This window comes from Lepidochelys olivacea (assembly GCF_965140295.1).
Source record: "Lepidochelys olivacea isolate rLepOli2 genome assembly, chromosome: 3".
Taxonomy (NCBI): domain Eukaryota; kingdom Metazoa; phylum Chordata; order Testudines; family Cheloniidae; genus Lepidochelys; species Lepidochelys olivacea.
In genome coordinates, this window is record NC_140413.1 from 76,147,831 (window position 1) to 76,163,549 (window position 15,719).

At 37.1% G+C, this 15,719-nt stretch overlaps 1 protein-coding gene across 2 annotated transcripts in view; it reads right to left on the minus strand.

Moving 5' to 3' along the window:
- The window catches only part of USP45 (ubiquitin specific peptidase 45), a 99,260-nt gene that overhangs the window by 57,555 nt on the left and 25,986 nt on the right, over nucleotides 1–15,719 (minus strand). For both annotated transcript variants that reach the window (XM_084624083.1, XM_084624082.1), the window contains 2 exons: nucleotides 4,604–4,752; nucleotides 2,746–2,841 (listed from right to left, as the gene is read on the minus strand). In XM_084624083.1, coding sequence (XP_084480209.1) covers nucleotides 2,746–2,841; nucleotides 4,604–4,752 — 245 coding nt within the window. The remainder of the gene's footprint in view (nucleotides 1–2,745; nucleotides 2,842–4,603; nucleotides 4,753–15,719) is intronic.

Sequence of the window (15,719 nt, forward strand, 5' to 3'; positions counted from 1 at the left end):
ACACACAAAATGGGAAATGACTGCCTAGGAAGCAGTACTGTGGAAAGAAATCTGGGGGTCATAGTGGACAACAAGCTAAATGAGAGTCAACAGTGTAACACGGTTGCCAAAAATATATATATCAATCATTCTGGGATGTATTAGCAGAAGTGTTGTAAGGAAGACACAAGTAATTCTTCCGCTCTACTCCACAGTGATTAGGTCTCAACTGGAGTATTGTGTCCAGTTCTGGGCACGACATTTCAGGAAAGATGTGAACAAATCATAGAAAGTCCAGAGAAGAGCAACAAAAATGATTAAAAATCTAGAAAACATGACCCATGAAGGAAGATTGAAAAAATAAGGTTTGTTTAGTCTGGAAAAGAGAAGACTGAGAGGGGATATGATAATAGTTTTCAAGTACGTAAAAGGCTGTTACAAGGAGAAGGGAGAAAAACTGTTGTTCTTAACCTCTAAGGATAGGACAAGAAGCAATGGGCATAAATTGCAGCAAGGGAGGTTTAGGCTGGACTTTAGGAAAAACTTCTTACCTGTCAGGGTGTTTAAGCACTGGAATAAACTGCCTAGGGAGGTAGTGGAATCTCCATCACTGGATATTTTTAAGAGCCGGTTACACAAACACCTATCAGGGATGCTCTAGATAATACTTAGTTCTCATGATTGCGGGAGACTAGACTAGATGACCTCTCGAGGTCCCTTCCAGTTCTATGATTTTGTTTCTGCTGATTTTCACCCCATTTCTTCAAGTATGCACCTCCATCATTCTAAATCTTCCTCTTTGCTTTTCCCCATGAGCGCTACATCATCTGTAAAAAGCATTCACCAAGGTGCCACTCTCTTGATACTTTCTGTAAGTGCACTGAGCACCAATGTGAACAAGGGGCTTAGTGCCAAAGTTTCATGATTCTGACTTTTACTAGAAACTATTCAGTTTCTCTACATGGCCTAACAGTACTCTCATACATATCCTGAATGAGTCTGATATAGTCTTCAGATAGCTGTTTCATTCTCATATACTACCTGATGAATTCTCTCAGAACGTGATCATAAGTCTTCTCAAGATCTATAATATACCATGTGCAGGGTTTTCCTCTTCTTATTTTCCACAAGCAATCAATGCAATGACTGCATTGATGTCAAGCATATATGATAAAAGGCCTATTTCTTGCATGAACTACAGTACTTGGTATATATAACTCAAGTGAAAGTTTACATCACACACTTGTGCTCTTAAATCTGTTTTACTCTTATTCCCAAACTACCACCATCTGCACCTTAACTTAGTGGGTAAGAGAGATACATAACTTCCTCTGCAGCCTGTTTCAAAACAGTGCTCGCCAGCATTCTGTTTCCTTAGCCCTTGGAGTTCATAGATGTTAAGGCTAAAAGGGACCATTACAATCTGCAACATACAGACTGAAACCTCTCGTTGAATTACTAGAGAGGATGTCTCTCTAAAAGATAAGCTTTATGATGCATAAATGCATATGGTATTCTTATTTTTATAACAATAATAAACAAGAAGAATGGGAGCTTGAAAACGCAAGTAGGAAGCCATCAGCTTCTATATTATTATTGTTACTGTAGTGCTCAAAGGCTCCAGATACCGCATAAACAGAGCAGAGGACAGTCCCTACTCCTCAGATCGTGCAATCTTGAGAATACAATCTTTCATTAAAAATAAATTACATTTCTAACCCTTACGGTTGCATAGGTATCATGTGAAGCATGAACTAAGTTTAAACCAGTACAATGCTGCAGGCAGAAAACTTTAGAGACGCTGTTGGTGCTCAGAGGTAAGCTATCGATATTCACTGCTGCTGTTCAGAATCCTGATAGCAGCAGTGAAAGTGACAAGAATCCCGTTAAATGTCACACTGTGTTTCAAAAAGCAATGAGGAGCAGCAGAGGCAGGCAATGGAGTAGGAGTGTTCCAAAGCAGAGAAGCGATGTGTATGGTAGAACAGAGTCCCAACACCAACCTCACCCTTCTCCCACCAACTAGGAGGCTGCTGGGGTGGTATAGGGAACAAGAGAATGTTTCTTCTCTGTGCCATAGCCAGATAGTGCATGCAGCAGATGGATGGAGAGAAAGGGGTGTCAAATTTATTAGATATCCACTAACCAGAGCCTATGAAAGATGGGAGACCCTAAAAAAGGTCCAGGAACAGCAGCCCAATAAAAACCTCAGCAGCTTGAGGAACAGGAGTTTGATTTTTGACTTGGAGGATGCCCTGAGTAGTGGGGTCCCTTATACTGGTTTAGTGCTCTGGCTATTCAGTGTTTTGTAAATTTTGCAAATTTTACACAAAGGGCTGGGGGTAGATCAGAATGAAATTTTTTACACATTTAATGAAGCACAAACATACTGTTTCTTGTACTGTGCATGTTAAAAACCAGATTTAACGGGAACTGAAAAAAAATCTACTACATCACACTTCTTTCTTTCACTCCTTCTTCAGGTCAGGCATTATTTGCATTCAGTTATGTTCCTGCTTTAGTTCAGCAGAGTGTGAGCATCCTTCCTCTTTCAATGTTGATTTTACAACATTAACTCTAAAAATAAGTGAAGTCACATGTATTATAGACTAACTGAGAACTAAAAGACAAAAGAAATTGCAGGCCAAGGGTGTGATCATCATTAACTACTCTCAGCCTACTTTATCATTTAGAGACACATTATTCTGACCTGGGTTTCTCCCATTGCACGTTTCACATAAACCAGATCTCTTACTACACACCTACCAATTGCGCATCTTCAGCTTGACTGATTTTTAACTTTATTCCCTTTTCCTTCATCTCATACATTAGTTCATTTAACATGTGAGTCTGTGCCAGATTCTTAAAGAGACAAAAAAAAAAAAAAGTTAGACACACTGATCTCTTAACTAGAACATAACTTCTTCAGTCACAAATCCTAAGTGTTGGCACAATGTACAAAAGTATATTTAATGGAAAAACTTCAGTGGGTGTTGAATCAGGCCCCAGGAAAAAAGTATCTCCTATAGGAAATAGGTCTCACTGTTATAAAAGATGTAGTCATTGTTGGTAGGTCTCCAAATAAAAGTAACAGAAGTAGTTGGAACAGCAATAACACTGTCTCTGTGTCTGGTTTGTTTATTATTTTAATTGTAGAACAAATGATTTATTATTTTTAACTGAGTTTTCCTGTTTGTCTAATGCTGGACTACACTTAAAAGTTATGTTAACATAGAAAAATCAGTCGGGCAGTGTAAAATCCATACCGCTGACCAACATAGCTATGCCAACCTAACCCCCAGTGTAGACACAGCTACGCTGATGGAAGAATGCGTCTGTTGATGTAGCTACTGTTATTCAGAGGAGGTGTTCCTATATTGACGGGAAAACCCCCTTCTGTAGCTGTAGCACCATAGCTATGCCAGTATAGTCTCTGTAGTGTTGACATATGCTTCAGAAGGCACTGAGACTTAGGGGTAACAGCTTTTATGAAACACACAGCATGGTCACAACCCTGAATATATATTATATATAAAAAAATTGTGAAAAAGTGATTAATAATTCAACATACCTGACCTTTATTAGAAATATAGTCAGAGAAACAGTGTTGGGTTAATGTGACTATTCTACACATAGATTTTGTACTGGTATAACTATTTCCAATAGAGGTGTACTGTTTTTCAAAATGAATTAGGCCTGGTCTACACATAAACGTTAGGTAAACATAGCTATATCAGTGACGGTTTGGGGCGGGGGACGGGACGGACACCCTTGATCAACATAGCTATGCTGACTTAACCCCCAATGGAGACACAGCTGTGTCGACAGAAGAACGTGTCTGTCAACATAGCTACCATCGTTCAGGGAGGTAGAGTTCCCACACTGACACAAAAGCCCCTCCACTGATATAGGCAGCATCTACACTATAGGTTATGCCAGCATAGCTATGTCATGATAGCGATGCCAGCGTAGTCTCTGTAGTGTAGCCAAACCCTTAGTTATTCCAGTACAACCCTAGCATGGATGCAATTAAATTGGTATAAAAGCGCTTATGCCAGTATAGCTTATGCAGTATAGCTCTTTCCATTCGGAAAGAAACTATAGCAACTACTGTAAGTACTTTTATACCGGTATACGCGTATTCGTGCTGAGAGGGGAGAGGTTACAGTTAAAGCAATACAATTCTTATCTGTAGACAATGCCTAGGTGCTCAATATCCTCACTCATGAGTAAAACACCCTTTTCACTCCCTCAGGTAGGACAAGTTCAGTGCATTACTCATGGCTACCTAATACGGAACTGCAAAGATCACACACTGAATTGCAACTGAATTGCTACAACCCCCACACAAACATTATGTGTAGCACCTGACATTTTCTTCTGTTTCATTCATTTGTAAAGCATTGCTGACATAGGGTTTGTTATTGAAGGAAATACTTGGGGGGGGGGGGAAGGGGAGGTGAGGAAGAAGGAGAAAAAAGCTACTGAAATGAAATATCGAAAAAGCAATAATTAAAGTGATAACATACAAAAATCCTTTATAAAATTCACATTTGTAATGATTAAATGAAATATTTCTAAAATGCTAACAACAAGGAAATCTGATGTCATTTTTGCATCTTACCTGCATGACAGCATTAAAAAAACATGTATTTCCTAAATTATTTATTCCCTTAACTGGAACTGACGCGCCATTTGCAGAACTTTTTCCTTTCAATATTTCACTTCCTTCACTATTTTCTTCGTGAAGTTGTATAATTTTTGATGATGAACCTATAAATAAAACTATAGATTAACATTAAGTGACCAAAAGATAAGATATTTATTATTCAGATATTTTGTATGAAATACTGATTCCCTTTACCTAAAAGTGATACCACTTTGCTTGATTGAACAGTTGGATTTAAAGTTATTAGAGAAAAAACAAGAAAAGGTTGCAAACAAGCTAGCTTTTCTGTAAAAACTAGTTCCAGTACCCAATACAAGATTGTTAAATATGTCTGTTATGGAATGTTATATTCAATTGCTGAGATGTCTACTTACCAAAAATAATAGCCTAACACTATACCGATCATGAGTTCTTTAGGGCAGGATGTGTCTTTTTACTATAGGAATGCACCATGCCTACCACAATGGGGCCCTACACCCACAAAAAAAGTACTGATACAGGCCCTAATCCTGAAACCTTTAAACACATGGTTCACTTAAAGCAGAAGCAGAAGTTCCATTGCCTTTAGTGCTTAATTAAAGCTAGCATGTGCATTTAAGTGTTTGCAGAAACGGGATCTCACTTTTCCCCTGTTTTTCTCAGTTTACTCTTTCCACTGATTTATTTATTTATTGCAATATATAATATATAAAATCTTTGCTACTGTGGGTACTTTTGACTTTTTTTAAAATAACAATACAACAAAAATAAAATCAGCAGTAAATCTCCCAGACAAACTCTACCATCAACATAACCCAATGGGTGATACTTTTCCCACCAAACTTCTATCCACCATAAAAAGACAAAGAAAACAAAAACAAAAACACCTCACACACCCCCATCAGGCTCCACCCTCTTCTACCATCCACACAAAAAGAGGAGTCTTGCAGCATGCCCTTTTAGTCACTAAGAACAGATTTATGTATATCATACACATACTAGAAAGACCAGGCAGTAGTTATTACTTTGCTTTTAGGTGCTATTGAAGGGAGGTGTGCAAAAGCTCCCACCTGAGTACAGTGAATCTCTCTCAATTACTGTTCTTTGTTCAATTTGGCTTGTATAATCCATTCAACAGCTGGATACGAACTGTCATCTGTTTTCCCAGGTGACACATTTACTTCTCCTGCCCCTTGTCACTGGCACAGGATCTGTTAAGCTACACTTGGCTGCGTAAGATACTGTTATTTGTTTAAAATTTAACAAAAAACAGATTTAATAAACCATAATAGAACATGCGACCACTAGTTTCCTTGTATTTTCCTATTTGCCTTATTACTTAAATAGACAAGGGGCAGTGAAGTTAGGCAGTCATTAACTTGTAGCCTAGAGGTAATATAAAGACTTGAGATACACTATTTAGCCTGGTTTCAGAGTAACAGCCGTGTTAGTCTGTATTCGCAAAAAGAAAAGGAGTACTTGTGGCACCTTAGAGACTAACCAATTTATTAGAGCATAAGCTTTCGTGAGCTACAGCTCACTTCATCAGATGCACTAGCAACTTGCATATTGCCATGATTCCTCTACTAAATATGAACATTACTGACATCTACAATGTTTTAAGTATTGATTAACAATGCATGTCAATGTAAACGAGTTATGGACTTAATGGATGCCAAGCACTGTAATGCTGCAATCTACATCGTGACATATGAATTCATACATTTGTTCTAATGAGTTACACAGTGAAGTCTCATTAAAGTGTTCTTGAGAAATAACTAACAGGCCTATTTACGTTAATGAAATGCTCATACCAAAAGGTTATTTTATGTAGACTCCTAGGTAATTACTTGCTTAGAATATGGAAAAATATAATTAAATTCAGAAAAAAAGTAAATGTGATTTAAAAATATCCATTGTGGCTGACAACAAACCTTTGATGCAATTTGCACGCACCCTTTAAGGATACCAAGGCATAATTATTTTTCAAGTTATGTATGAGTTCGTCAAAATGCAGTTAGAGGCGCTTGCCATTTAACTTTTTTCTTTTTTTTTTTTTTTTAAATGCTCTCAATGATACAGTCTATGCAGCTTAAAATATTCTCTATTCCACTGGTGTGGAAACTGAAGACAATACAGGGACACAGCAAGAGAGTAAATTCTCTTTGAAAACATAGACAGAATACTTTTGAACATAGCAAATGACAAACAGCTTGGGAACCCTTCACAATTTAAACAGGCTCCCACAAACTAGGATACATGCAGTAATACCCTTTCATTGACATGCTCACAAGCTGTATGCTACAGTGTCTTGCAACAGCACCATCACATAAAAGTCCTAAGGCAAGAAAAGTGTGAGCTTTTCGGGGGAGAAGGGAAAAATCTCCAAATTTCTGCCACCTGAAGGTACTGTTCAGCATTGGAAAATAAATAAAAATCACTCCCCTCTCCCCATCACACACACTAAAGCAGTTCTGTATGTGGAGAAAATTGATGGTTAAACAAAAAAAGCCAAGATTGTGTAAATAATTTGTGTATTGGTATACCACAGTTGTTGCATTTATCCATCGGCATTCAAAAACATCTGGGACAGCGTCTTAAAGTAAACAATGTTCACAAGGCCATCTGGACAAAACTGCGGGCAAAAATTAAAGCATAAGCATATGGAAAAGCAGATTTTTCTCTTCCCTTCAGCAATACAGGATGACAAATGTCAAACCTAGATCTGTCTACGCTTCACTGTGCTATGCTTTGCAGCACCACCTGGCTCTCCTTGCACAGCCACCAAATATGGACAGCACTGCCACAGCAGACCATATCTGCAGGGCAAACTCAATAAAAACATTTCACTTCATGGTTAAATGGCAGCTTCACACAAGTAGCAAGGTTCCATTTGCTAAGTCTCACATGTAAATAATTCAAGAGAAAAAAACAAGGATGACCATTTTTGTTACTAGACCTGAATGCTCATGTAATTACAAAACACAGTAAACCAGAGTTCTAGATCTGACTGTCACGTTAGCAAGATAAAAAAAAACTTATAAAGATAAAAACATACAACTAAATAAATAAAAGATGTATACATTTTATTAGTGATTCCTAGGAACCTTCTTTCCTCCAAAGAGATTTTAAATATTACCTTTCCCCCCCCCCATCTTTAATAGATTTTCCCAAATGACGTTTTCTAAGAAGAATAGGTATTTTTGTCTGGAAAAAGTCTAAACAGACAGCTGTAAACTGGTCCCAATACAGACATTATTGCTTAACTAGTTCATTTTGTATAGTGACTTGTAAGCACATTTATACATCTACGGGATCTCTAATTCAAAAGGTACAGCATCTATTGATTCCATACTGGAAAGCCCTAAATTCAGTGGTACATGGCAGTTGAGCCTTGGTCTGGTAAGGCTGAATATGTTTGGTTGGCATGCGTAGAGCTGGTCAGCCAGCCTCCAGCCAACTTAATAAGTGACAGTGGTAATAACTGCAATTGCTGATTGTTAACCGTTCTACACACTTAAATTTCAGGGCTGTACTGAAAAATAACCCAAGGCTAAAAGCATGCTAGAGCCTAAACTTTAAAAAAAATGGACAGTGCTTGTGTACAAAAACATGTTTATAGACTCTTTTTGATTCAGTGTGGTGCATAGTCAAATATTTCATCATTCCTCTTTTAGGAATGGAATGTGACTTTTCAAGCCAATACAGACACAACAAAGGCTCTATAAAAAAAAAAGTTACACTCTTCTATCAAAGAAGCTGTATGCTACTACAAGCACATACCAGTAGAGATGCACAGTTTCAAGGATTAAAAGAAAAAAATATATTCCTTCTATCAAACCAGACCAACTCCCAAGAAGCAAAATTATGAAGGAGTTATGATAAAGAGAAGCTGTATGTAAAACTATTCATACTGACTTTCAAACTACAGGAAACAGTATAAAAATTAGTGATGGTGTAAATAGAGATTTTGAACAGAATACGGTAATACATTTACATGGGACTTAAAACACTTCACAAAAATGTATCTTACATAAAAAAAATTGCAGTGGGCATCAAGTAGCCATTGTAGCTGGGCCAAAAGGTTTTTTTTGTTTTTTTTAAACTGACTGGGACTACTAAACACAACTGCAATACAAATAATAAAAGTTCCAATTCCCAGCTCACCAAATGAGAAATAATGCATTTCCCTGAATGCAAAATAAATGTAAATAGAATAGTTAAATATATGTTCCTAATTCTGTTATACAATACTTTAGTTTAAAATTAATTATCTTGTGACCCAATACATCCATTCTGTTAGATTTGTATGTGGGGGAGATATTTCAAAAAGTCATAAAACACATTGTAAACTAATCATCCGCCTCTGTGAGCATAAACTGCTTACAAACAGAGATTTTCTTTTTAAAGACAGGTATCCTAGCAGAGTTATCCCCATCTTGCTTCCAGTTCCTTGGCTTTAGTCCCATGATCAATAATAATGTGCATCACACAGTGCAATCCATTTGAACAGAATGAGCTTAATCAGGAGATTGCCTATGGAACTGATTTAGTCTAACAATATTGAACTGTAATGACTGCTACTTAGTCTGGGCAAAATCATCATATATTTGGCTTAATGGGAACACATTTAGCCAATGTCAATTAAACTGTATTTAGCCAGGTGCTAAAATATATATGAAATTCTAAATTCAGATCTTTAAAGGCAAAAGTTACTAAGTACAAATTCATATTAAGAAAAAAATTAAGTTAAAAGTGAAGTAAACTGAATTTTCTTCTTTTATACAGTATATTATGTGCATCATATAAAGTATTTTCAGACCTTTAAAAAAACCCAAAAAGGTCTCTTCTCTGAATTGGGACAACAGTCTTTGTGTTATGTTGCTTTGGCACTGGGGGATTTACTTAAGGATGTAGTATGTTAAGAAAAGTGTTTCAGCATTAAAGGTGATTTGCAAATGGGGATAAAAAGTGTTTGTATGGTAAAAAGAAACAGAATAAAACAAAGGAGGATGCAGAGCGTGAGTTGGGTTTTCTTGTACTTTTTTATTTTTGTTTTACTTTAGAAATATCAGGACTCATCTACTCCAGGTCTAAGTCCTGATTTTGCCACCTCTTTGGACTGGGTTCACTATTCCACACCCATTGCTATTGCACTGTTTGTGGGAGTTCCTACAGTCTTAGAACTTGGACCTGCAAGGGGCTGAGCACTGCTATCAATGAGAGCTATGAGTGTGCAGCACCTTGAAGAAACTGGCTCTTAGGAAGGGTAGGAGAAAAGGTAGAGAGAGTTGTCTAGCTAATTTAGTAGTGCTTACAAATAAAGGGGCTGATCCTGAGATTCCTCCATTTGCAGAACACTCACTGAAGTCAATAGAAGTTTGGAAGGTGAAGGGGTTAAGGACTCAGCCCAAAGTAACTAAAAATACATAATTCATAAAAATTGGAGATTTTAAATTTAGTTTCTCGTTACAATTCATTGTAACATTTAACAGGTTCGCAATAAATCTTGTCAGCAAAAACTCCTCAATTCAGACTATGCACTGGGTTAATAATTACCAGTCCGAAGTTTAAAGAACAACGCCAACTCTGACCGGCACAAGAAACTCTAAAGACTTATTGTAGGTTTGTATCAATTTATTTTGATTGTATTTCAAATATGTGCAGTGTGTGCATGCTTCAGAAATATTTTTGCTCAAACAGAAATGTATCTGGGGATACAGATGGTATACAAACAAAAACATAAATGACAATCAATTTTTCCTTCAGCTAGGGGATTAAAGCATCTTTGTTTATTTTTTCAATGCAACTTTTTAAAAAAATTAAAAATGAGAGTTCCAGGAATATGCACCCTTATTCCAAGGACAAGCCTTTTCTATTGAGTAGATCTCTGGTACTTCAGCTGAAGGCCTTCATGGAAAAAACAAGGTTAATAGATTTACTTTCTTTTTTAGTAAATTCTCATCATGTTGTATTATGAAATGCTACTAAATCGCCTAGCGCTCCTTTTTTATTTTTAAAAAAAGGAAATAAAACTAGTTTTCTCAAAATTGTACAATCATGAAAACCTAACCCTTAGAAAAAAGAAGTGTTCTCTTAAATGGCTGCTAATTTTATGTTTTAAAAGCCTAATTTTTTCTTTCAGTGCTAAAATAATGCCAGAATTAGAGAAAGCAAACTACAAGTTTTATTTCTATGCATCTGCCATAATATAATAAACTGAAAATTATGTCTGGTTCTTGCACAATTGTGCAGCTATTCAATCACTAATTTTGAGTTTCTACTTTCAAACTATTTGTACTTTTGTTCACTACTAAATAGATGAGGGGGAAAGCCTTGAGAGAGAGAGAGAAAAATCAAAATAATTCTTCACTGAGGCCAATTATTTTGTTATAGCAGCACTAGGAAAGAACAATTTGTCACTGAGTTGTCATCTCATTTTTTTTCCCCAAAAGTAATCTGTTTTCTTAATTAACAGCATTTCTCGAGGAAAGGTCTGCATTTGTCAAACTGAATTTCAGGCCAACAACAGAGGAACTTTTTTTTGGAAGCATATCCTCTCTTATTTTGATAAGGGGCACATTTAGGATTACTTTGCTTGTTAATTTTGTTTCTAAACATAAGGGCTTGTCTATACAGCTTCAGCAAAGCACACTAGGAGGGTGGGATTTGTAAAGTGCTCTGACTGCCTGGTGTATATCCTGCAGGCATTCTCTAAAAGGATGCCTGGCTTAGGTACCTTTCAGAGTGTGCCAGCAAGATCTAAACAGGACAATTACCGTGCAACAGGTTAGACAAGTTTACAAATCAGCCCTCTCTAGCATGCTCTGACAGAGCAGGGTAGGCAACCCCTAAATCAGGGGTGGCCAAACTTATTGGCCCTCCGAGCCGCATACAATAATCTTCAGAAGTTCGAGAGCTGCAAGACACTCGCAACCTGGCCCGCGGGGCAGCGCCTGCCATGGCACGCACCTATTGAAGCCCCGAGGCCTGCCCTCCCCCCACATGGGGTTAAAGCCCCGAGACCTCCCTCCCTACCACCCTGCTGCAGGGCAGAAGCCCAAGCTCCCTCCCTCTGTCTGGTAGGCAGAGAATGGGGGAGGGGGGAGTGGTGGGGGCTTCGTGAGCTGCACTTTAATTGTAAAAGAGCTGCATGTGGCTCACGAGCCGCGGTTTGGCCACGCCTGCCCTAAATCAATACAACTGGTTAATCTGGCTCCTTACATTTTGAATTATATGTACTACAAATTAGTTCAGAAAAAGTTACAATTTTTAATTCAGTGTAAAACATGGTCAACTCATAAATATCCACCCACAAATGTGGAGTGGGGTAATTATTTCAGAATACCTATTTTCCCTGATAAAATTTCACACAAATTATCAGTCTTAGAAACTTATTACTCTTCTAGCTATTACAGAAACTGTACTATATCAATTATATCTATGAAAATACAGATCAAGTTCCCAGTTTTCACCTATTGTCAGCTGCTTCAGCAGAGCAGCACAGCTGAACTTAAAACAGCAAAAACCCATTCCACTACTTGGCCTCCCCAGCAAGGGTTGTAACGGCAAAGCCGGAGAACTAATACTAGCTCTTTCTCCTCCTCTCTCTTTAAAAACCACCCTGGGACCAATCTGTGACAGATTTAACTTAAACTTTTTTTAAAAAAAAATCAATCTTCAAACATGTATATCTCTCCACTTCTATTAGGGCAAATATACATAACAATTTTCAAGATTGCAAAATAATTTCTTCCCCAGAAAACAGACACTCAAAGAGTAGCATCTCAGCATGGTTCCTATGTAGTACATGTGCATTATGTTCCTGTGAAGTTCACAAGTGTGCCATCCTGACAATACTGCACCTGCCTTCCTGGGAAAACCATCATGGCCTGCTAACCTTTTCTACAAAACAAATTTCTGGGTGGTACTCCCTAGAAAGCAGTCTTGCTTTATTCTTCCATCTTGTGCCCAACATGACCTCTTAACCAAAAAGACTTAAAATAATAAAGACATTGCTGGGTACAGCAAACCATAGGATCAGATGCGAAAACCACACAGCTGCAAGCATTCTTTTGGGAACCCAGCACTGGAGTTCATCTCAATCGCTTAATGTAATTACAAAAGTCAGTCATGTAGTAGTAATGTAATTTGCACATTTCTGCAGCTGAAGTGAAGTTCAATCTTTATGAGAGACTGAGTAAAAGGCAGGGGTCCTGCTGCCACACTATTCCACCACATTAGTACCAAATGACAAGCATTTTGCTTTTGTTTATCCTCCAAGATGCATTAATTAGGAAATCTATATAACCCACCCTCTCTTTCCAGTTTTAAAATGTTTTATTTTATCTTTATATGGATTCTTGATGATCAAGAACTTGACAAGTATAATAGCCAACATCTAATATTCATGTGCATGCTTATTTGTACAGAGACTTGAATATTTGTATGCTATGAAGTGCCATACCAATCAGTTGTCAGAGAACACACACACAGATATTAGACTGTACATTATAGATGCCACAATTTCTGCAATGAAAAATAAGTAGCAATTTTCCCCACTTCAGTATGCTTACTCACAGATCAGAAGAAGTGGGGGAGTAAGAGGAGAAAATACAACGAAGCACAAGATTTATTTTGAAATATTGAATAGCATGTTGTTGGTAGCAAGTATTGCAAGCTTGTAGTCAATACTTTTAGATTTATCATTTAAAAATCACATTTATTAAGATTTCTCTTAACCTCATTACCGGACTATTACAAAAATCAAAATCTTCTATGCTGTATTAAAAAACAAAAGGGAAAAAAAACACATCAACAGAACTATGAAATAAGCATTTAAATGAAATTAAGAATTATGGTGAAAATTACTATTTAACAAGAAATAAAGGCCTCAGATCTATCCACAAAAGACAAAATTCAAAATTCATATATTTAATTCAGACCATTATATTTTATCCCCTTTTCTGTTTGTACACTAATGTGAGTTAAGTTTGGGTCTCAGTCAAGATTTTCAGTATGTCGTCTTTTTTTTCCTACCCTCTAAGAACTAATAAGGACCCAAGTTAAATTATTTTAGTGGAAACACAGTTTTTTTAACTTTGAATTTAATCATCATTTAGTGAAGAACAATCGCTGCAACTAAATTTATCGAACTGGAACAAGACAGTCAACCTGGTTCAGAAGTGTCCCCTCTCACACACACACACATACCCCCCCAGTGATTTATCAATAGGTCAACAATTCCCAGACTCTTCTGGCAGCTGTACCAATTCACCAAATGAAGACCTCAGCTGTACCAGTCAGAATCCTCTCCTCTTCCTCTGTAGCCTGTGACCTGCTCTCCTTGCTTCTTTAGTGATAAAGATACAACCTTTGAGCTCATTCTTTATAAGTGTTGTGGGCACTGGCCCTGATCTGAACCACTTAAGCATGGGATTGAGTGCTTTGTTGAATAAGGGTCAGAAAGCTGGTCATTGTACAGGATCCGGTCTTCTGCATTAAGGTTTCTGGTTCTTCAAGCTCCAAATCCTGCAAACTCTTAAATGCATTTGGACTTTAAGCATGTGAATAATTGCACTGAAGTCAATGTGACTACTCACATACTCAGAAGTTATGCATAAGTGTTTGTGGGATTAGGTCTAATTTTGCACTCACAATTACATAGACATAGACAACTGGGGACTTCGGGGGGGGGAAGGGGAGAGCTTAAGCCCACAGTCCTCTCCCCAGAAAAAATTTAGGGGCTCCGTTGATAAAGAAAACACTGAGTTTGGAACAGAAGCTAGTTTATCTCACTTTATTACTAGTGGGCAAATTTAGTTCTGATACTAAACTACTCATTGAAGCGATAGTCAACTGCTATTATTTTATTGTTTTAACTCTAGCCCCCATCCCCAAATTTAAAAAAAAAATGTCTATGGCGCTGAATTAAGCTAGAGGAACTCAAAAATCCAGCAACACATCAGACAGTGCAAAGACGTTATTCAGTGCAGCACGAGTTGCACTGTACATAAGCTAGAATGAATGAGACGGTGGCAGCAGCAACATACTGAGGCTCACCAAAAAAGCTGAGCTTAATACGTCACTGGTTTTAAAGTTCATTCTGTATAATTCAATATCTTGTGACATTACTCCTTCATTCAGAAAATATCTTCACAAACATGTTCATCGGAGGAAAATCTTAAAGAGTTTTCTGTCTTTTTGGTATCTCATTTTTAATGCCTGCATTCTCAGACAGTGTTAATAATCTTTGATTTTCCAACTCTTGGATTAAATAAATAGAGCATAGTCAATGTGCTTCTATAAAAATATATATATATTTCATGGTTACATAAGCATTGGGCCCAACATGACCTGACAATGATTAAGATTTAAGATTAAAGCTGGCTGGTCATTTTGGGTGTCTAATTTTCAGAAAGTGATGGGCAAAATCAAGACACCTTCAAAGCATCTCAAATTGGGCACCTAAAATTTGAGGCATCCAAAATCATTATGCACTTCTGAAAATCTTAGCCAGCATCTTTTTTATTTTTTGTAAAACAAAACAAATTTAAATATTTTCCATTTGATTATTTGAAACAATTACCACAGTATTTAAGTGCTTGCAAATGAAATATCACAGCATTTTACTAGTGCATGAAAATTGGACATTAAAAATGGACTGTAAAGGAAAGTGAAATTGAATATTGTGTTTTCATTGTCCAAAATGAGAGAAACACATACAGTAAAAACAGCATAATGAAAAGCTACATTTTTAAAATGTAATATGCCGTTAGTTGTAACTATGGATTAGAAAATCTGCTTTTTTTAAATATGACAACTTGAAAGTGTCTTATTGTGAGATGATCACCTGGAAAACAATTTCCATTAAAACTAACAAGAGAGTTATGCACACATGCACTGAGGCGCATATAAAGACCTACCCGTAAGGCTATATAATTCTGATCCTATCCCTAACCAGTGATGCAACTATTCTCTTCTGGGAATGTGCAATCAAAAGTCTTTTCCAAGTCCGTCCCTCCTCCCCGCAGTTACGTCTAAGTAGTGTGAAATCTGCACAGCCCCAGTAAAGTTTTAGATCTGAAATGCT